This window comes from Lagenorhynchus albirostris, chromosome 11 (genome assembly GCF_949774975.1).
Source record: "Lagenorhynchus albirostris chromosome 11, mLagAlb1.1, whole genome shotgun sequence".
In the NCBI taxonomy this organism is placed as follows: Eukaryota; Metazoa; Chordata; class Mammalia; order Artiodactyla; family Delphinidae; genus Lagenorhynchus; species Lagenorhynchus albirostris.
In genome coordinates, this window is record NC_083105.1 from 59,694,226 (window position 1) to 59,716,442 (window position 22,217).

General features: G+C 57.4%; 1 protein-coding gene across 7 annotated transcripts; it reads left to right on the plus strand.

Annotated features, from left to right (window-relative positions):
* Positions 1–294: 294 nt before the first annotated feature.
* Positions 295–20,659, plus strand: ZNF385A (zinc finger protein 385A). Of its 7 annotated transcripts, none has more exons than XM_060165985.1 (8): positions 295–416; positions 6,807–6,943; positions 14,249–14,359; positions 16,023–16,185; positions 18,091–18,339; positions 18,706–18,875; positions 19,060–19,179; positions 19,324–20,659. In XM_060165985.1, exons 1-8 carry the CDS (start codon positions 407–409, stop codon positions 19,552–19,554), a joined length of 1,191 nt encoding a protein of 396 aa, XP_060021968.1. In that variant the 5' UTR covers positions 295–406; the 3' UTR covers positions 19,555–20,659. The 7 variants fall into 7 exon arrangements, with proteins under 7 accessions (XP_060021968.1, XP_060021971.1, XP_060021970.1 ...); XM_060165988.1 differs by lacking the exon at positions 295–416 and adding an exon at positions 2,024–2,286; XM_060165987.1 differs by lacking the exon at positions 295–416 and adding an exon at positions 5,660–5,751.
* Positions 20,660–22,217: the final 1,558 nt, after the last annotated feature.

Genomic DNA, 22,217 nt, shown 5'->3' on the forward strand with positions numbered 1-22,217 from the left:
ATTTCCCCACCCCATATCAGCCTGTGACCAGACTTCCCGCCCTCAGACTCAGCCCTTCCCGGGATCCCAGGCATCTTAGTTTCCAGCTTCCTGTATCAACACACACCGTCCTCTAGATGTCTTGTTCCCCCAGCCCTGGCTGCAGTGACACCGTAAATCCAGAAGACCCAGGGCAGCAAGTAGAAGAGAAAGCGGGAGGAAACAAGGAGCCGCCAGGACGCCCTCTCCTGGAGCCCTGGGTGCCCGGGTCCCCCCTCCTCCCGTCTTCACCTGCTGCGGGCTCCGCCCCCGCTCCGCCTCGGTCGGCCTCTGCTCCTCCCCCGACTCCACCCCCCGTACCCCCAGCCCGGCCAGAACGGCCCCCGGGACAGAGCGACGCGGAACCGCGGACGCCTGGGTCCCCAGCATGATCCTCGGTGAGTGGGCTCTGCGGCTCCGCGGCTCCAGGCTCCTGGGTCCCTCTCAGTAGGTCACCCCCCAACCTCCCGCACCGCGGTGACTGCGGCCGCCCGTCAGCCACCGGTTCCCCCTCCCCCTTCATCTGGCTCCACATCTGGGGCCCCCTCTTTCCCTCTTCCCCAAACTGCCACTTCTTCTCTCGGTGATCCAGGGAGTGGTAAAGGGGGACACAGAGCCGAGTAAGACCCCCGCCCCGTAATGAGAACATTGCGTATTCATGAGGCTCATGAATATTATATGACAGTCTACGAGAGGCTGGGGGAGGGGCTGGTCCTGGCCTGGCGGAGTTGAGCGAAAGGTTCTGACCCGTCCCCCCCTCCCCCCCCCCGCCCCGCCCCGGGGCCTTCCCCCACCCTTAGCTCAAACACTCCGACATCCTTCTGGGCCCAGGATAAGAGGGAAAGGAGGAAGTGAGGGGCGGGCGGGGGGAGAAGATGGTGGGTGTAGCTTCGAGGTGTGTGGTGGGAGGTGGGAACCTGAGGGCTGAAGATAAGGGGTCTGGGGAGAAAAAGGGGTGGGAAACTGTCCATCCCAGGGCCCCTGCGGCTCGGATCCTGTCTCCGCAGCCATCCTGCCCCAACACGCCGGGACCTGCCCCTCTGCCTCCGTGCTCTGGCTGCCTGGGCCCTTCCTTCCCGGCTGCCGCCTTCTTCCTTCCTCCCCCACCCCACCCCCACCCCTGCCTTGGGCCGGGGGCACCAGCAGAGGAAGGGGCCCCGGGGAGTACAAGGATGGCGGAGGGAGACTGCCGCGGGGCTCTGACATCCCTTCAGCCACAGCCACCCCAGCCTCATGACCTACATGGGAAGGGAGCCCCGGGAGGGGGAGGAAAGGACTCCTCATCAGTCGGGCTCCAGGCCCCGCCTCCACGATAGTCCACAGGCCTGCTCTGTCCTCTGACCTCTGCCCTCTGCCCTTTGTCCTGGCTAGGCCGGTTCCTGGGCCCTGTTTGTGGTGGGAGACCCCCCCCAGGCCCAGACACCTGTGGTCTCCCTGCCCCCCACCAGGGACACCTGGCTGCATGCTGGCACCCCAGGGTTCGCCTGGCTCCCACCTCAGCCCTCTGCTGGGGCCCCCTTGACTCTTGCTTTTCTTCTTTCCTTTGACCCCTATTGACTCCCACTAGGTGGCTCTCCCCCCTTCTGCCCTCCTTCCTCCACCCCTTTCTCACCCCCCAACTCCTGTAGCTCCTTGCTCTCACCCCTCTACATCTGCCCCTCTCCACCTGGCACCCCATCAAATCCATTAAATGAATGAGCCAACAGAGGCACGAATGACTGGTTGCCTGCCTTCTTCCCAAGAGTGTCTCTAGCAGGAAGGAGACTCCAGGCCCATCTATGAAGACTGTCCCGACCCTGGCGTGACCCCCACCACCACACTTGGACTCAGGTTCCCAGAGCACAGGCTCCACATTCCTCCAACCTGTGCAATCCCTGCACCCCGGCCCCAGCCTGGGCACGGGCCCCAGAGGCAACATCACGCTTGTCCAGGACAGGCCAGTTTGAGTCGTGCTTCTCCTGGTCAGTAGGCCTTGGAGAGGACCTCGGGAACCTGCTCGAACCAGCCCAGGATCCCACCACAGGAGGAATGCCAGGGGCCACCAACTGGACGCCCACCACACCTCCCTGAGGACACTGCGATTAACTCCCTCCTTGTGCCCAGCCCACAGAGGGGTGGGAAGCCTGGCAGGCCACATACCTTAACCCTCTTTGACGAAGGAAGGCGAGAGGGAGGCAGCTGCTGGCCAGGCCTGAGGCCCATTCTAAGGTTTTCAGGTTCTGAACACTGAGGTCCACTGAGTCTGTGTGCAGGTGCTCTGCCCGGCAGGTGAGGCCCAGCCTGCCTGCTCAAGAGCTAGACTGTGGGCCCAGGTTTAAGGTGGTGGCTCTGGACTCAGGTTCACCGTTCTGAACTTTGCTTACCCTCCTCTCCAACTGGGCCCTTGGTGTGGTGTGTGGGGCGGGGGCATTGAGGGAGGCTTTTCCCATCAGGCCGGGGAAAATTCCCCAGGAGTCCTCCTTCTGCCTTTCCTGGCCACCTCCCCCCTTTAGGCCCTGCCCCCGCCCACATCTCCCCCGGGGTTATTAGGGATGATGTTTTGAGTAGTTGTTCATAATCATCCCCTTGTTGCTTTCATCTTTGACTTCAAAGCCTTTCCAGCACTCAGCCGGCCTCCTGCCAAGAAGGGGGAAATTGCAGCAGAAGGGGACAAATACCTCAAATACCTGAGACTTGGTCAAGAAGGCAAGATCTAGGGGTTCCAGGCTCTCCCCTTAATCCCCCAGTTTTAGGCATTTCTGGGGTTAGAAGAGGCCAAAAGGCCTAAAGTGAAAAGGGGATGGATTAGAGATGAGATTCCAGTCCAGACGCAAATCTCATTTCTCCTTTGGCCCCAGAGCGTAATTCCCATTTTAACCCAGTGCTGACCCCATGTTTTTCACCACCTTGGGCCCTAACGCTACGTGCAACCTTATCCCCGATACCTCTCTGGGATCTGAATCTCATCGCGGCCCAATCTCCAGACGAACGCTAACCTGCAGCCTTACCCTCACATCCTTCCTGGCTCCTGTTCCTACCCTGACGCTGCTGCTCCCAGAGCCAGCTCACTGGCAGACACTCCCATTCTTTGCCACAGGGGCTTCAGGCCCTAGGCCCGACCGGAGACAGCCAAGGGACTGGGACTCCCACCTGGCCAGAATTTCTGGGGAAGAGAGGAAGGAAAAGACGAGCTCTGAGTGGGATGGAAGGAGTAAGGAGTCAGACCTGGCTTGGTTGTGGCCTGGTGCTGGGGGGATACCGGAGCAGGATCAAAGTGCCTAGGTCCAGGTGGGGTGCAGAAATGAACAGACGGCCATCCATCCAAGGGACTGAGACTTCACCCCCCGCAAAGTGGTTGGGAACTGTCTTTAATAAAGCATTTGGCAGCTCCCCACAGAGCTGGGTGGGGCTCTATCTGCTGGAGCTAATGAGCTTCCCTCTGGAGTGGCCTGTCCCAGCCAGGCCTCAGCTCCTCCCTGTCATGCCTGACATGGTGTGCAGACCTGCACGCGTGCGTGCACGCACGCACACACACACTCACACACACACACTCCAGTTTGCTCTCCACCTCCTCCTCCAAACCCACCTGAAGCCCTCACCTAACCAGCCATATGAAGCCCTGGATTTCCTCCTTCACAGCCCTTATTATATTCCTGCCTTTTTCCCCCTCCATCCCTAGGAAAGTGTGGTGCCTGAAAGCCCTGTCTGGAGCCAGCCAGACAGGTTCAAATCCCTCACTAGCTGTGTGACTTTGCTCAGTTAACTCCCCCTCTCTGAGCTGACAGTCATCTATAAGATGAGGATTCGTTTATTTAGCAAACATTTATTGAGCTTTCTTTGTGGCAGGCCAGCACTTTACATGGATTTGTTCAATCCTTTCAACAACTCCACAACGCAGGTACCGTTGCTCTCATTTGACAAAGGAGAAATGAGACAGAGAGGCTTCGGAAACGAGCTAGTCACCCAGCTAGTGAGCAGTAGAGCCGTCCGCAGGGGGGCATATATGTAAAGCGCCTGGCATACAGTGGGCCCTTATTATTCTCAGGATGGCCGAGAGGGGACTGAGGCGTGGGCTACCTGACACCAAGGGCCCAGTTTCTCCCCACGTGGCCCGTAAGTTGCCATCTGCCCCCTCCCACCTCTGATCTCAGTGGAGTGGACCCAGGAATCTGGGAAAGAGACACATGAATCTCCAGTTGCCCACTTTGCTTCCTTGCCTCACTGCATCCTTCCTTCCTTCCTCCCACTTCCCCTTCCCTCCCCCGACCCCAGGGCTCCTGTCAGTGGAAAAGATGAGTTGCTGGCTAGAGGGAACTGACGGGCTGCTACCTGTTTTCCTCCAACCCCAGGAAGTACATGGAACTTGTTCTCCCCGTCCTCTCCTTGGACAAGATGGAAGCCTTTCTCAGATCTCTGCTGAATTCAGGGTTACATGGGAGCCCTTTGGGGTTGCGTAGCAGAGAAAGAGGGTGGCAGACCTCGATGGAAATCCCAGCTCTGATACTTACAGGCTGTGTAACGTCAGCCGAGTCTTTTTCAGTTCTCTGAGCCTCAGTTTCTTCAAGTGTCAGATGGTTAAAAACCAGCAGCAGCTACCCCATAGAATAGTTACCTCAGAGATTAAATGTGCTACTACTCAAGGTGCTTTGCCTGAAAACATTGTTTTCTTCTGTTGCCTTTTGTGGAACTCACCTCTCTCCTCTGAGGTGGTTGTTTGAGGGGTGGGGGCCTGGAGAGTTCAGAGCCAGGAAAGGGTCAAGGAGCTGAGCTGCCTCCCTCTCTGGGGCCGGAGCAAGCGCGAGCCCCGGGCCAGCTGCCTGGGGTGGGTGCTGGGTGCCTGGGGCTCTGGGACTGCTCAGGTTTCTCTCACCATTCCTGATGCCGCCTGGGGCTCGTTAAGGCTGCCCTGGCCTTGTGTGCCAGGCGGGAGGAGGCGGGCACAGAGGGGAGAAGCCATGGGTGGACAGAGGGGAAGGGGAGATGGTCGCCCTGCCCCGTCAGTCTGTCGGTCCCTCTCTCTCCTCTCTCCCTCTCTCGTTCTCTCTGTTCTCTGGTCTTTCTGCCCTCGTCTCTAGCTCTGTGTCCAGCTTCTCAGCGGTGTCTCTGTTTCTCTCTCATTTCACTCTCTTCATCTCTCCATCGTCCCCTGTCCTCTTCTCTCTCAGTGTCTATGTCCCTTTTCTCAGTCGCCTGTTCCTGCTTCTGTCAGTCTTTCCCATTCTATCTCACTCACTTTTGTCTGTCTGTCTCTCTCTCTCCTCTCCCCCTACCCCATCTCAACCCCGAGGTGGCAGAGGAGGGAAGGGACATGACACACAGACCCCCAGCTGTCCAAGGGCCAAAGCCAAGCATCCTGGCCTTCTCCTTCAACGCTTAGATGTCTGCAGCCCAAGCTCCCAGCAGCCCTGACCCCTCTCTGCCTCAGGCACCCTAGCTGCCCAGTCGGAGCAGTGGGTGGAAAAGACAGACCCCTCCAGACCTTCCTGGACCAGCTCCCTGCCCCCAGCTGTGCCTGAGCCCTCCCCACCCCCACCCTCTCGCATCCGATTCCCCTAATCCCTGCTCCCCCGCCCTCCCCTCTGCCCCACTTTTCCAGGACTCTGATTGGCTGATTCTACTGACTGGACTGGGGGGGAGGCTGGCAAGGGAGGGGGCAGGGGGCAGAACCAAGGGAAGGGGACGCTGTCAGGCCCAGGCCCCTGGGGGGCCAGGGCCAGGCCACTGCCTGGGGGCAGCAGGCACCAGACACTGAAGGTATGAAAAGGGGCCGTCTCTGGAGGGAGTAGGAAAGGATCCCAGGGGGACCCTCTGCCCCAGTAAGGTCATGGGAGGACGGGGCTAAGCTTGCAGCCTCCTGGGTTTGCCTTTGTTCCTGGGGACCCCTGTTGCTGGCAGGGGTTTGCCAGAGCCATGAAGGGCAGCCAGAGTTCCCTGACTGGTAGACAGAGAAGTCGCAGAAGGGAGCTGGGCCAGCAGAAGCCCAGAGGGGCCAGCCGTGCGGAGCCTGGCAGGGCTCCTCCCACGGCTCTGGGGCAGGAGGAGAAGCTTTCAGGGACGGTAGTGGACTTTCAGTTCCCCTTGGGGTCAGACCCAGGCATTCCCCTCCCAGGGACTGGTCGCAGTTCCTCCCGCAGAGCCTGAGCTGAACATTCCCGCGGCTGACAGAGGGACCTGGGGAGGACAGGAAGGTGGGGAGAAGGGGCTCTGAGAATGGCCACAGGCAGTCCACCTCCCAGATCGAATGCCACTTTCCTACCCCGAGACATCGACAGTTAATTAAGAATTACGACTGGGACAAAATCATAACTTTGGGGAGCCTGAGAGATCCAGCAGCCCTCCTCCAAATGCAGGCCTCAATATTCCTCTCTAAGCAGTGGGATGAATCACTCACCTGACAGTTCTCCCTGGGGTAAGACTTAGCCTCTGGGATTCCCTGGGGGAAAGCAAAACCAGAAGGGAGTAGCCAGGAGCGTGGGACTCCGGAGTCCTTGTGGTCCAGCAGGCGGCCTGCAGAGAAGGCCTGTGATTTTCCTGGGTCTGTAAAATGCCTAAAGGTCTTGGGGGAGGGAGGCTGGAGAAGGGGGAAGTGAAAATCACCCAGAAGGGAAGAACAACAGGTCTGCGCCCTCCCCCAGGCCCACAGGGCACCGTGCTCCATTGCTCCGGAGCCAGCCAGCAGGGGAAGTGTGTGTGGTGGGGGTCACACTTCTGAGTGTGGGCCCCCAGCTGGGAAGTGGGACTGCCAGGCTTGGGTTGGGCTCCTGAGCTTCAGCCTTCCTGCCCCACATGATGTTTTCTCTGGTCTTTAGGCAGCTTGAGCCGGGCAGGGCCCCTCCCTCTGCTACGGCAGCCCCCCATCATGCAGCCCCCACTGGACCTCAAGCAGATCCTGCCCTTCCCACTGGAGCCGGCACCCACCCTGGGCCTCTTCAGCAACTACAGCACTGTGAGTAGCAGCCTGCCTGCCTTCCCCACCCTTCCGCCACCCCCGCTGCTTCCGTCCCTGCCCTCTTCTCCTCTTGTATCTAATTCCTTATGTCTTCTTAGGGCCCCATCTCCTTTACTTCTAGTCAGTTACAAGTGTTGTTGGCTCTCTGGTATACTGTTGACAACAATAACAACTAATATTTGCTGAAATCCGGCTATGGGCCAGACACTGTGCTAGGTGTTTTATATGAATCATCTCATTCAGTCCACCATCGAGAGAAGTCACAAGACCTAGACTGGTGGTAGTGAGTACAGGGAGGTGGAAAGAGAGACTCTTCAAGGGCACAAGCAGGCTGTTTGTAAGCTGCAGCTCTCTGGAGCCCACCGTTGGGTGGATAGGGTAGGGTCAGTGGGGTAGGGCTTGGAGGGCTGGCAAAGTCGTCTAGATTTAATCACTATGAAGTAGGGAGGCATTATCCATTCTTGAGCAGGAGAGTGAGTGGGAAGGGGCAGTGTTTGAGGCAGGTGAGTGGGGCATCTGGATGGAAGGGAGCAGAGACTGGAGGATGGTGGCCAGTTAGGAGGCTGTCCCAGCAATAAGGGCCTGCAGGGGAACCTGGAGAGCCAGACTGGGCCCGCGGCATCGGAAGAGTGCGTGAAGAAGCGGGGTGGGTGAGGTTTTTCCAAGGAAATCTTGACAGGCCACGGTGACCAACCAGGATTTGGGGGTAGGGGAGAGAAGATGAGTCAAGGATGACTCCGGGGTTCAGGCCTCTGTGACCGGGAGAAAGAACTCACCTTGCCAGGGACAGGGGGTTAGAGGAGGAGGCTGGCCTGGGGTGAGGCTGCTGAACGCACTTTAGGACATGGCGAGTTGGTGGGCCAGTGGGACGTTGAGCCAAAAATGTCCAGCAGACAGTTGGAATCTGGGTCCTGGAGAGTGGGCTGGAGCTAAAGGTTTGGGGGAAGTCAGCTTTATTCAATTCAAGTAACCCACCATCAAACCATATTCAGTTACAAACACGTACTGAGCATCAACTACGCACCAGGCACTGCAGCAGATGTGTTTTTGTGTGTGTGTGTGGTTTTTGTTTGTTTGTTTGTTTGCCTACACTGTGTGACTTGTGGGATCTTAGTTCCCCAACCAGGAAATTGAACCTAGACCCTCAGCAGTGAAAATGTGGGGTCCTAATCACTGGACTGCCAGGGAATTCCCTGCAGTAGATGTTTCTATACTTGATCTCATTTAATCCTCACCACAACCCAACAAAGTAGACATTATTATTCCAGTTTGACATACTGGAAGACAGAAACTAAAGCCCAGAGGGTTTAGGGATTTATCTAAGTGGACGCAGTACGTGCCTAAGGTATGATTTGAACCCAGAGCATCTGACTCCAAATACAGTTCTCTTTATACCTGCTGCTTCCTCCAAACTCCTCCCAGAGAATCCAAACCAACATTTGCAATGCGCTTTGAGGTTTACGAAGCATTTTTCATATCTCAGTTTTTATAGCAACTCTATGGGGTAGCTGTCATTTTATCCTCGTTTTACAGACGAGAAAATTGAGTAATGACGATCAGGAAGGCACTGTCCTAGATAAAAGGGAGACATGAGGGTAAATATGACATGCTCCCATGCTAAAGGCGCTATATTCAGGAAAGAAGTATAGATGTGTATGCAGTGATCTACAATGCAAAACAGAGGAAGGGTTATAAATATTGTGACAGAGACACTAACAAAAATTCAATTGAACAAAAAAAATTTTGAGCACCTACTATGTGCTAGGCACTGGTGTCAGGGACACAGGACTGAGTCTGTGCTTGGAGAGCTCACGGTGTAGTAGGAAAGACAGTAAGTTAGCATTTACCCTATAGTGTGAGAAGAGCTGTGCTGGAGGCAGGTAGCTTGTAGGGGAGCCCAAGGGGGTGTCAGGAAAGACTTACTGCGTGTGGTGGGGGACCAACCAGAGCTGAGCAGGAAAAAAAAAAGAAACGGCAGAGGAAAAAGGGATTGAAGCTGGAGCAGATGACGTTATGATTTGGGCTTTGAAGAACTATTAGTAGGATTTTAAAAGGGATTTCAGAGAACACTGCAGACTGAAACAAGGGCTAAAAAAGAGCACTTGAGAAACTGCAGTTGACTGGGTGTGACTGGAGCAGAAGGTGCTGGGAATAGTTTCCCCCCAGTCTACATATCTGATTTACACTTAACCTTGGGTCTCCTATCTTTGTCCCCATTTTATAGATGAGGAAACACTGACCCAGAGAGGTTAAGTGACTTTCCCAAGATCACAAAGCTACTTAGTTGATTCACGTGGATAATCCCAAGTTTCTGACTCCCCAGGTTCATGGCTCCACGGCCTCTAGTGGGGAGGAGCTATTTAAAGCCATGAGAGTGGATAAGCTTGGAGAGAGTGTGGCCAGGTGTTGAGTGATACCAGCTTTGGCATCAGACTGGCAGGATTTGAATTGATTTTCCAAAAGTACTGGCTGTGTGACTTTAGGCAAATTACTTAACCACTCTGAACCTCAGTTTTATCAGCTGTAAAAGAAGACAGTAATAGCAACTCGCAAGGTTGTTGTGAGAATCGTATTACATAATCATAATGCCTAGCACCTAGCACAAAGTAAGTTTTCAATCAGTGTAAGCTGCTGTGATTATTACGTTATTTCATTGTTTTTATTTAATAGAGGATCAGAGAGAGAAAGGTAGTTTCCAAGGCCCAAGCCTTGGGTAATAAGCAGAATTAGGCAGTAGGAACAGGAGGAGGCAGGCCCCTGCAAAGGAAATGAAGGAGCCACAGGACGGGGTGGGGACAGAACCAAGTTCCTATAGAGTTGGAGAAGCCAAGGGAGAGAGTGTGGCAGGCTGCATCAATAGTGCCAAATTCTGCAGGGGAATGAGGACTGCAGAAAAGCTGCAGACATGCCCTGGCAGTACTGTGCAGCAGTTAAGTACAGGGCTTTGGAGTCAGAACGCCCGGGTTTAAATTCAAATCCCAGTTCAGCCACTTACTAGCTTATGACCTTGGACAAATTATTTAGCCTCTCTAAACCTCAGTTCCCTCATCTATAAAATGAAGATAATAATAGTATTTACTATTATAATAGTGGTTGTAAAGGTTAAATTAGATAATCCACGCAAAGAGCTCAGTCCAGACGCTGGCACATTCCAAGGGCTCAGTCAGCATTAGGTGGTGGTGATGGTATTATTATCCACGGAAGAGTCTCTCCTTCCCTGCACTAATACTTCCAGATGTCTCCTACTCGGGTAATTCCTACCCCTTAGACCCCTCCCTGAACTATGCGTCCCTCTGCCCTTGGACATCCCTCACTGTCTCCCAAAGACAGCCTCTCTCTACATCCAGGCCCCTGCTTCGCTCATCTCTCGGCCCTAGGTGGAACGGAGGGGATGAGATCCGGAGATGAGAGAGCCGGAATCCTAGGACCTATCCAGAGAGGATAAGGAAGTGTCTGGGGCAGTGGGCTGTTCTGCCCTCCTGTCCCTCGTCCCCCAGTGCTGCCCCCACTCTACCGCCAGAGGGCAGCAAGTGCACGAAGCATAAGCCCTTCGGGAACCTGGTTCTCCAGCAGGTGGCGGGCGAGAGGAGGAGGTGGGAAGAGGTTAGGGATGATGTCCCCAGTTTGAGGTCGCTTCTGCCCTGGGCGACCCCAGCTCCACCGTTCAGAGGAGTCACTAAGAGAGCAGTGCCTGACACCTGGGTACCTGGGCTCGGTCTTGCATCCCTAGTAGGGGAAGTAACATGTATAAGGGGCACAGGGGTCGTGTGCAGAGGGAGCAGGGAAAGGGTCGTCTGCGGACTCGAAAGAGAAGCTGTCAGCAGAAGAGCGAGGGTGGAAGGGGTGAAAGAAAGGAGAAAGGTCCAAGCTAGAGAAACAGGGTCGGCCACTGGTAGGGATACTGGACCCAGCAAGGGTCCCCATTGGAGGAAGCCCAGTGGAGCATCTGGTCAATGCCCCGTCGCCAGGCCGAGGGGCCCTTCGCCAGGACCAGGTCTTTCTGGAACCAGTGTCTGGACATGGACACCCCGTCCTCTCTTCTTTTCGCCCTAGCGCCCCTTCAAGCCTCCCGAGCTCCCTATCCCCGCCCCCGTCCTCGGCCCCGCCTCTGGGGCGGGCTCCGGGCCGGGCCGGCGCCGCCTCCCCTTCTCCGGGCCGGCCCGGCCGCACAGCCCCGAGCCACCCGGGCAACGAGCGCCGCGTCCCCGGCCTGCCCGGCCCGGCCAGGCTCGGCCTCCCCTCCCGGGTCCGCCACCCCGGGCCATGGAACCGCGTCCCCCGGGGTCCCGCAGGGTAAGCCACCCGGCCCCTCCTCTCTCCCTGGCTCCCGCCGCTGCCGCAGCGCCCCCCCACCCCATCCCCGCCCGCCCCTGCCCGGCTCCCTACCTCTCCCTTCGCCTGGTCCTCGGGTTATCCGGCCCATCCCCCACGACCGGCGCGGCCCCAACCAATCTCCGGATCCCATCTGGCGCCCCCCAGACTGCTGCCACCATACTGGATACCCCGGCCTCTGCTTCTCAGATCCTTGAAGTCCCCCAAATTTTCAGACTTCCCATCAGGTCCTGCACCTACCCTCAAATTGCCACGCCGCCGGTCAGATCCCTTATGCAGCCCTGACCCCATCTCAGCCTTAGTCCCCTTCCTAGCATCCCTCCCCCACCAGCTTCCACCTGCTCTTTAGACACCCTCTAGCTCCCTCTCTTTCCTGTTTCAATCCTTCCTGTCCCTCAGGTCTTCCCATCCCTGAGATTCCATCCCCCTTCCCTTTTTGCCTTTATTTGGGGCGGGGAGGTGGTGTGGTGGTCAGACAGGGGCAGCGGAGCCATCAGATAAAGGGCAATGGAAGGAAATATAATCATAGCCCCTCCTGGTGTTCCTGATCTGGTTTCCCCCTTCCCTCCCCCTTGCCCTTCCTGATTCATTTTGCCCCAGCTTAGGAGAGCGATTCCCTTTCATGTCTGCTATTGGAGGGCAGGTGGGAGGAGACTGTTTTGTGGACCTTTCCAGACAGTGTCTAGGCCAAAATCCTAGGGAAGGGGCTCTGGAGTGAGAGGGCTCTGGGAGATGCTGGCCTTCACCCCTCCCCAGAGAGCCCTCATCTAGGTCACCAGGGCCTCTTGACCTTGGCCTGGAGCAGCACTTCAGTGGCTCATATTCCACCTGCGCAGGGATTGGGCCCAGGAACCCTCACCTTCAGCCTGGTGTCTCCTCAGTTCCCGGAGGAGAGGGTGGGAAGGACCTACCTGACTGGGTTGCCGCCCTCCTCTCTGCCCACCTCCCACCCCTAGTTGGTGTTTATGGACTTAAGCCTGAGGAGAGGGCTGTGCAAAGGAAAAGGCTCTCACCTGGAGGAAGGACCCAAGCGGGACAGGGACCAATTTGCAGGGGATGGATGTGGGGACAGTCAGCTCACAGGTCATCCTCAGGGCACTGGGTCCTCAGCCACTCTGGGGAGCAGGCTGGGGTCCTGGGGTGGGGCACAGACAGAGCCAGGGACCTCTGCTTTCCCCTCTCCATCCCACTCCTGTCTCCCTACCATTTTCATCGACTTAGGTTTCCTGGCCCAGATTGGGTTTCTGTTTGGGCTGAATTCCATTCCCCACCCAGCATGTGAGGACATCCAGGGGCTATGGAGAACCCTGGGGCAGAGTTGGGGGGGGTCCCTGGTTAGGGAGGACTGTCGCCCGGAGGCTGGGAGCTGAGTGCAACCTCTGTCTCCCCTTTCTGATTAAAGCCTGTCTCCAACTCGGTCTGTCTTCCTGCCAGACACATCATACATTCACACCGATAAACACACAGCTGAAGATTGCACAACCTGACCATTCATGGCTTCGGCAGAGCCCCTGACACAGAACTGTTGATACAGAAATGATGTACACACAGCACGTGACACGCCTTCACACTCCACCCCTGCACAGATTGATCATAGACTGCCTAGACACACACAGACACACCCAGCCTTCCCCTGTTTGGCTTTTCCCTGAAAAGGACCTGGGCTTCCAGGAGGTGAAGAGTAAGCCACTGAGAGGGGCTGCTTCCAGCCAACGGCAGGCCAGGAAATTGACACTGGTCTGTCAGCCTGGTTATCTGAACCTGGCTCCTGCCTCTGTCACTGCCAAATGGGATGGCGCATTTCACAGGGATGCTAAAGCCCCTTTCCAGACCACCTTCTTCCCCCTGCTCCGTGTTCCTGTCTCTCACTAGTGTCTCCTGGGGAGTCATGAAGACCTGGGCGCAGGGAGGGCCTCAGCTGAGGAGCTGGGTGCCCCCAGCAACTTTTTTTTCACTTGATCCTTCCACCTAGAAGATAAGGTTTCAGCTCTAATCTGGTTCCATGCTTATGAGAGATCCCAGCCACCACCCAGTTCTTCTCAGCCTCAGCTGCATTCCAGGCTCGCCTCTCCCTGGCCGCCTGGGGGCCAGAAGGGAGGAGGACGGGGCAGGGAGGCAGTCTTCATGCCTCTCGGCCCCTGGCTTTATCCTCACCGCAGAAAGCCTCAGACAGAAACTCCCATCCTCTTCCCGCCTCATGTGAACTCTTGGCAGGAGACTGCAAAGACATCTGCTGACCCAGGGTGGGGGCAGAGGCCGTTCCTGATCCCTCCCAGCCCCGTAGCCCTGTGACCAAGGGGAGGGAGTTCAGAAGGTCCCGGGCTGCCTCAGGCCAGCCCAGCTTCTTACGGTCTCCGACTGACTCCACTGGAGCCACCTACTCTCTCCTGGGCTCTTTTGCTCCCTCTAGAAGCTGCTGCTTTAAGAGGTCCAGGGAATGAGTGTGTCAGGGCAACCTGGGGCGCAGAGGTGGGCAGCTAGGAACATCTGCCTCCTGGGACCAGAAGCTTGGCTCGGTTGATGGTCTTGCCCCAGAGAGGAGGCCGAAGAAGGCTTCAGCTGAGAGCCCTAGGGTCTGGGATGCATTGAGACTTCCTGAGTGGGCCTCTGGTGGATCAGCCCCGGAGAAAGGTCAAGGTGACAGAGCTTGATCTTCATGGTATAACGGATGGAGACGAGTCCAGGTTCGAGTCCCAGCTCTGCTATTAAGTCATGCTCTGACCTTGGGCAAACCACTTCTACTTTCTGTCAAATGGGAGCACTGGGCCAGGGGATCTCTCAGGTCCCTCCCAGTGCTATGAAGATTGGGCTGGGAGGGAATCAGGGAGCTGAGGCTCAGAGCCCTCTGGCATGCTGGGGGATTGGGAGGAGGCTCTGGGGACTTTGGTTCAACCCAGCTGCTGCCAGTGGGGTTGTGATGGACATGAGCTTTTGCTGGGGTTCCTGGCTCACCCCAGCCTGCCTCCACAGATGGACCCTGTGCAGAAGGCTGTACTGTCCCACACTTTTGGGGGACCCTTACTCAAGACCAAGCGGCCCATCATTTCCTGTAATGTCTGTCAGATCCGCTTCAATTCTCAGGTAAGAAACCCAGCTGCTCACCCATCCACTGGCTGGGGCAGGGACGACCAGGGGATCTTAGGGGAGGGCAGGGTCTGGGAGCTCTGGGTGAGGGGCAGGGATTAAGGGGATATGAGGGGATACTGCAGGAGAGGCAGGACTGATGGAAAGCACTCGGGAGGGACAAGAGATGGCTGTATATTTTGACATGAAGTATATAGCCCAGTCCTCTAAGGCTGACCCCTCCCTCCCTTGGGGACTGAGGCATCCCTGGCTCAGAACTTCTTGGAACACAGGTGGCCATCTGTGTCTGGGTGGGAGTGTGGCCTCTGGTCCTCTGGTCTTGGGTACATGGCTGAGTTACGTCATTGGCTCCCTGCAGAGCCTGTGCCCTCCTTGGCCTCTGCTAAACTCCTCCCCAGCTCACCCATTTCCCTCTAACCTCCTGGCTTCCTCCTCTCTCCACCATCCTCCCTCCAAATTACACACAAGGCCTGGCCCCCACTGCTCTCCCAAGGGAAAGCCTCTCCCATGGGAGAAGCCACCCCAAACTCAGAACCTTGGTGTCTGGCCTCCCAGATTTTCTCCCTCGGAGGCTCCCTTGGAACTTTTGTGTGGGTCTAGAGGGGGCTTTGTGGCGTGCAGGTTCTGAGAAGTTTTGGAGAAAAACAGCAGAGTCTCATTCTGCTGAGTAGGAAAAAGAAAGCATGTTCTGTTTCTCTACCCAGTACACACACACACACACACACACACACACACACACACACACGTGCCACACCACGCCTCCAGGCTCTGCACACCCCTGGCCCACCCCTGGGCTGTCAGTCTTTTCCTGCCTATCCACACCTTTTATTTCTACTTTACTGCCTGTCTGGGTGACCTTGTGGTTCCAGGATTGTGTGTTCTTAGCAGGGGGTGCACACAGTGTGGGGTGGAGCCAGGACCAACCCAGATTTAGACCTCCCCTTGACCTCGACCCCAGGCATCCCCTTTCCCAACCCTGGCTCTGCTCACTGCTGGAGGGTGGGAGACTGGAGGGGCCAGGGGCCAATAGTAAACAGCCCTCTCCTCTTTTTGCCCTCCCCTCCCCTCCCCCCCCCCCCACCAAGCGCCTCTGTTTTGACAGCTGTCTCTGCTGCTCTCTCTGTCTCCAGAGCTGGGCTTGGGGCCAGGGTCCTCCAGGGTGTCCGCAGAGGCTTCAGGGAAAATGAGACCCAGAGGGGAGTAGTCAGGGTACAGCCCAGGCTGCAGAGCTCCTGGGACTCCCAGCGTGAGGGTGGGAGTCCCAGGAGCAGCAAAGGCTGTATCCTGGGGCCAGGGGACACAGGCATAGAAGGCCGGGGGTCGAAGAGGATGCGGACTGGCTAGATTGCTCGGCCCCTCCCATTTAGGGTTCTCCTATAGTTGTGGGGTCCCCTTCCCTCACCCCTGGACAAGGTGGGAAGCCTGAGTCAGCAGGCAGGCCCTGGGTGTGGTGGTGGGGTAGAGCCTGGGCTAGGTGGGGATCCAGGTTCCCAGCGACTGAGTAACCAGGGTCCTCGACATGGGGTTTTACCTCTCCCTGGTGTAGGGAGAGGTTAAGTGCAGCCTGCTGAGGCCACCCCAGCACCTGAAGGAGCTCCATGGGGAGAACGTTCAGATGAAAGACGATCTCAGATTCCCTTTTCTTCCTCCCTCCCTATAGAGCCAGGCTGAGGCCCACTACAAGGGTAATCGCCATGCCCGAAGAGTCAAAGGCATCGAGGCTGCCAAGACTCGAGGCAGGGAGCCCAGCGTCCGGGAAGCAGGAGATCCAGCTCCCCCAGGCGGCACGCCCCCAAGTGGAGAGGGTGTAGCCCCCCGTCCAGGTATGTCTGACTCCCCCCCAGCATCCTTCAACTGAACTTGCCTCCTCCATTCTATCCCCAGTTCCCAGAACTCTCCTCTGCTTTCATCTCTCTCTTCCTCAGCTCCCACCCCAGCCCCACCCAAGGTGAGTCCTGCAGCCAAAGCCAGTGACGCAAAATTTCCATCCTGTCACCCCCACTGCTGCCCCAGCTCCTCTCAGCAGAGTCCCCACTGTCTGTCCTCCCCACCTCCCAGTGACTCAGACAGGGGCTAGGGTGAGGCTACCTGGCAAACTTCCTCAAGAAAGAGGGAACCACCAAATCCAGGGAGAGACCATTTCATCTTGGGGAGAGGGGCAGGGGAGAGAATCAGGATATCTGAGGGCCTGCCCATGGGGGCTCCCCCCAGGGAGGACTGGGCCCAGGAAACCCAGGCAACTCCCTGGGTGATCTTGGGTAGATCTTTCGACCTCTCTGGGCCAGAGTTTTTTGTCCCTCGGAAATGAGGGAGTGAGACTTGAAGATCTGTGAGGTCTTTTCCGGGTTTACAGAAAGCAACTCTGAGATTCTTTCTCCCTCGTGGCTGGTGGCCATCCTCAACCTTAACTCCCAGCCAAGAAACTGGAAAGAAGGAACATCAAGACGGACGATCCGAGCCACCCCCATCCTGGGATTACATCAGATGTCAGTCATGGCAACTCCAGAGAGACCTGACTTCCCCATGTCCTCCTTGTCCTTGCCTGTCCTTCCTGCCCTACCCTAAGGAGAATGAAAACCAAGGAGCTGCACCACCAGCTTGGGAAGCAGGCCCCACTCTCACCACACATACACACACAAACACACACACCGTCCCTCGGGGATGCACAGACAGGGCGAGTGGGTGAGCTGAGTTCTAACTGTGTTCTGGCTGCTTCTCAGCCTGAACACCTCAGGTTAACTTGGTAATGTCTCTGTCAAAGGGGGATGATGATGGTGGCGGTGTAGCTAGCGTTTTCTGTCTAGCCCTGTTATAGGTGCTCGATACATATTACCTCACTTAGTTCCTAGGGTATCTCCCTAAGGAGGTAAGGAGACCTGCCCTGCTTTTGGAAGCCAGAAGCTTCTGTCCAGATAGAGATGTGAGTGTGCTGTCTGGATTGGGATGGAGATAAATGATGTCAGGAATGAGGAAGAGAAAAGAAAAGGAAAGATCACAGGATGGACCAGCAAAATGGACACTGGCAGGGCTCAGGAGGTCCCCTCCCACCAGCTCCCCAGCCCCACCCCCGGCCTCCCCCTGACCCGGAAACTGGATCAGCTGCTGGAGCAAGAATGGGAGCGCTAGAGTTTCCCCTGTGCAGAGGCCAGAACCCAGCGCTGAGGCCTGGGGCCTGTGCATCTTTAATCAAGCCATGAATTATAGAGCAGCCCACATCCCTGTTTCTTCCCTCTCTGGTTCTGCTGTTTCTGTTTCCCTTTTGCCATGTCTGTGCCTGTCTCTCCCAACCTCTCCTCACCTCGCTTCTGCCCCTTCCTAGAGTTCTTTGGCATGCCTCCCTGGGGACTGGGCAGGCCTCTTGAGAAGGGGCTGGCCGGGCGGGAAGCCCAGGCTGGCTGGCAGGCCTCGGAGGGGAGGTTCCTTGTTCCGTGCCCCTCTCCCCCTCACCAGGCTGGCTGCCAGCTTCACCCTGGCTGAAGGGGAGGCTGGTGGGGCTGGACCCCTCAGCCATTCCCAGCTTATGGAGAATGAGCCAGGCACTGGAGTCTCACACCCAGCCTGCGGCAGCTGGACCACATCTGGCTCTGGCCCAGGGCATGAGAGCATGCGTGTTGTCACAGGGTGGGGACTCCTGGGCCCTTGCCCTCCGGGAAACGGGGCTAGGTCTCCTCCACATAAAGAATCTTCTCCGAAAGCCATCTGGGATGATCCCTATGTTTCTCCCCCAGTGACAGTTTCCATGGAAAATGGACTGGGTCCAGCCCCAGGATCCCCAGAGAAACAGCCTGGCTCCCCATCCCCTCCCAGTGTTCCGGAGACTGGTCAGGGTGTGACCAAGGGTGAAGGGGGGACTCCAGCCCCAGCTTCCCTGCCTGGGGGAAGCAAGGAAGAGGAGGAGAAGGCCAAGCGGCTGCTCTACTGTGCTCTGTGCAAGGTGGCAGTGAACTCCCTGTCCCAGCTTGAGGCACATAACAAAGGTATGGGCTCCCCTCCCCCACGCCCACTCCCCTGTCCCCATCCCCCGCTGCTCGCTATGTCCTAACCCTCCTGGCTTCCAGCATCCCTGGACCCTCGAAGACTCACCAGCCTATCTCCCTCCCTAATCATCTCCCTCATTCCTTAGCCCCTGACTTTCTCAGTTCCCTCCCCGCCCCCGCCCTATTTCTGGTAACTGTGACTCTCCCCTGACCCACCTTGTGTCTGGAAGGGTCCCAAGGGCCTTGGAAAGCCCCCACGTTTGATGCCCCCCCCCAATATAGTAATTGGAAATGTGGGTATTTGAGGCGTAGTAAGCCTGGAGAATTTTTTTCCACCTCTTACCTCCCGCCCTCTGGGGGCTCCAGGTACTAAGCACAAGACGATTCTGGAGGCCCGAAGTGGACTGGGCCCCATCAAAGCTTACCCTCGGCTGGGGCCTCCCACTCCCGGGGAACCAGAGGCCCCTGCCCAGGACCGAACCTTCCACTGTGAGATCTGCAATGTCAAGGTCAACTCGGAGGTCCAACTGAAACAGGTGGGTCCAAGGCCCTTTCCGAGGACTCTGGAGAGCGCACCTGCTGAGGGAGGAGGGGGGACAGGGAGCTTGGGTGAGGCTCTTCTTCAGGCTCGTCCTGTGGTGCCACAGAAGGGGCGGGGCCAGGTGCTGAGGTGCGATCACTCCGCTCCCTGGCGGTTGCTCCTTTCCCCGTGGTTCACAGCCCCCCACCCACTGGTCCCTGCAGCACATTTCCAGCCGGCGGCACCGAGATGGCGTGGCCGGGAAGCCCAACCCCCTACTGAGCCGTCACAAGAAGCCCAGGGGCGCCGGGGAGCTGGCGGTGAGGCCTGGGCGATGGAGAATTCGTCCTAGGGGCGGGGACCGGAGCGGGGAGGAGAGGGGATGCCGGCCGGCCCTGGGAGAGGTGGAGTTTGCGGGGCCACAGAAGGACTTTTCCCTCTCCCCGCCCCTCTCCCCCCTGCAGGGCACTCTGACTTTCTCCAAGGAGCTGCCCAAGTCCTTGGCCGGAGGCCTGCTCCCCAGCCCCCTCGCGGTGGCTGCGGTGATGGCAGCGGCAGCAGGCTCCCCGCTGTCTCTGCGCCCGGCTCCCGCCGCACCTCTTCTCCAGGGACCGCCGATCACCCACCCCCTGCTCCACCCGGCCCCCGGGCCCATCCGAACTGCGCACGGACCCATCCTCTTCTCCCCCTACTGACCTGAACCCTGAACCCCCTCCCATTCAAACCCCCCACCTCCAGCCGGGACCCAGGCCTCCGGGCTCCCAGTCCGTCCCTCCTCCCGGCACTCCCTGAATGATCTCTCTCCTTCCCCCCTACCCCGAGGTACGGGGTTCCAGGAAAGGGGAGGGGTAGCGGGGGAGGGGGGCTTCAGAAGGGGGGGAACACCCCAGATCTCAGGGAACCCCGCCCCCTGCCCTTCCCTCTCCCCTAGAAAAGGGGGGGCTGTCTCACCCCCGGGCCCCCTTGGAGACACCCCCTCCCAAAAGCCATGTGCATCCAGCCCTTCCCCCCAAACCTAGCACAAAACGGGGTTCACAAGCCATGATCGGGGTCCAGGGGGCAGAAATGGATTTTCTTGGCAATAAGCGGACTCTGGGACTCCGGCCCCCTACCCCCAAACTGAAGCGCTTCCGTGAACACCCCCGTCCTCCGCAGGGGGAGGGGAGCAGGCGGGATCCTGGGTCCCTCATAAGCACTTTGGTTTTACCGCCTGCAACCTCACTGTGCCCGCCCCGCATCACGCCCCAGCCCAGGTCTAGCCGGGCCCACGGGCAGCACTTGGTGGCATCTCTGGCACTTGGGTGGGACCAAGTAGATGCCCCTATAGACCCTTCCCTCACCTTCTTCCTTCCCAGTCCGGATTCCATTCTTTTCACCAGCACCCATCGCCCAAGGGGTACCAAGGGGGGCAAGGGGTGTCCAGTCCAAGCCCACCCCCGCCTCGCCTTCCGCAAAACTGTGAGCAAAAAGCAATAGAAGCCTCGCCCCCGCCCCGCCCCTTTCCGCAGGATTTGCAGTCTGTAGCCTACCCCATTCCAGCTCCTAGACCTCATGGCTGTCCCCTCCCACCAGACACCTCCACTGCACAACTCGGGCGGGGTCGTGACCTCCCCACCCCACCTTGTGGTTTCCGTATCGTCAGTCCTTCCAGCACAGACCCGGGAGGGGGACAGGCCCCCACTGGCCTTCCCCTCCCCATCAACTCTTAATGCTTGACGATGTAGCAATCCCGGCCCCCAGCCCACGTCTTTCCCTTTTCCCCCTCCCTGACAATAAAATCTGGATTCGTTGCCCTCCGTCCCCCAGACTCAGACTCTATCTTTGCCCGCTGAGATGGGAGCAATTCCATCAGAAGTGTATGTGTATGGTGACGGGGGGCGGGGGGGGGGGGGCGGGCACACAGGAAAGAGGGCCAGAAGAAGGAGGGGGACGGGAAAACGGGGCTGGGAGGAGGCAAGATCCGAGGCTTGCGCAAAGTGAGCAGAGCTCCCCATCCCACTCACGCCTACTCCGGCCCAGCTCAAGTGTCAACTTGGCCCTGGGGAATCATTTCGAGTCCAGGTCTCGGATTGCAGCCACGGCTGTTGAGAATTCGCCGCAACTCCACCAGGCGGCGCCAACGACATGGAAAAGGAGACCGCTAGGCTCCAGTGCGTGTCTCTAGATTCTAGGCAGACAGGTCTAGACACGGTCTCAGACAAAGGAAGAATCCAGGTTTTTGTACCTCTGGTGGGAAACGCACGCCAGCAACACTCAAGGCATGGGAATAAGTAGGGGCAGGGACTTGGGAATCTGAGCTGTAGGCTCTGCTCGGCCCCAATGTAAACAGTGACCTTAGGGTTAGTCCGTACCCTCTCGAGACCTCAACTTCCCCATCTGCAAAATAAGCAGGTTTGGGTCTCTTAAAAGTTCATTGAGACTTCATGGATCCATGACTAAAGTGTTGGGACCGTGCCATTTACAGATATGCTAGAGTGCCTTCTCAACTGGTTCCCTAAATGGTCTATGGGACAAGAGAGCACACATCGCTCACTGCCTCCCACGTGATGCTGGGGGAAGGGGTCTCTTCTCTGTCTTCAGAATTCGACTCGACCACACACTCACAAGAGCAGCCAGTGATTCTGTGACCCCCCCTTGCTCTAGTCCAGCTGGGCAGCAGAAGGTCAACAAGAAAGGCCAGACCAGAACCCAGTCTCTACATGGGCCCATCCTGAGTTGCATTCTCTTTGCTCATTTCCACCTCTCTACCCACTTCTCAGTCTTGCTGAAGAAAGGGGGAGGGAAGATGGGATGACATGACGACTGTCAAAGAGGAAGGAGAGGGGGAAGAGGGGCCTCCTGAGCTAGTCAATTATGAAGTTGTTGGGGGGAGTTTGCTGTAGGCTCAGAAATGGAACGCAACAAGGAGTTTGGGGGGTTTTTGTGTGTGTGCGTTTTGTTTTGTTTCAGGTCGATCTAGCTCAAAAAAGAGACTGGAGATCTAGAAGTCTGAGGGGCAGGAGTGGCTGAATAGGAGAGTGGAATGAGAAAAGCCGGGGCTCGATCACATGTGGGAAGGGGGGGGCTGGAAGAAATCGGGGTTAGAGGGGCTGAGATATTAGCATGTCCCACAGGTACTTCAAATCTGGTATAAAACTGAATTCATTATTTACCTCCTTCCCTAAGCCTGCTATGCTTCCCACATTCCCTATCTCATTGATTAAGAGAACCACCATCCACCTGGAAAACTGGGAGTCTTCCTAGCCTTCCCTCTTCCTAACCCTTTATCTAATGAGTCATTAAATAAATCCTATTTGGGCTTCCCTGGTGGCGCAGTGGTTGAGAGTCCGCCTGCCGATGCAGGGGACGCGGGTTCGTG

Excerpts from the sequence above, each read along its gene's own strand:
- ZNF385A (XM_060165985.1), top strand. Across the intron at positions 18,340-18,705 it reads GCTTGAGGCACATAACAAAG|GTACTAAGCACAAGACGATT; the intron begins GTATGGGCTCCC and ends TGGGGGCTCCAG. Across the intron at positions 18,876-19,059 it reads CGGAGGTCCAACTGAAACAG|CCCCCCACCCACTGGTCCCT; the intron begins GTGGGTCCAAGG and ends CGTGGTTCACAG.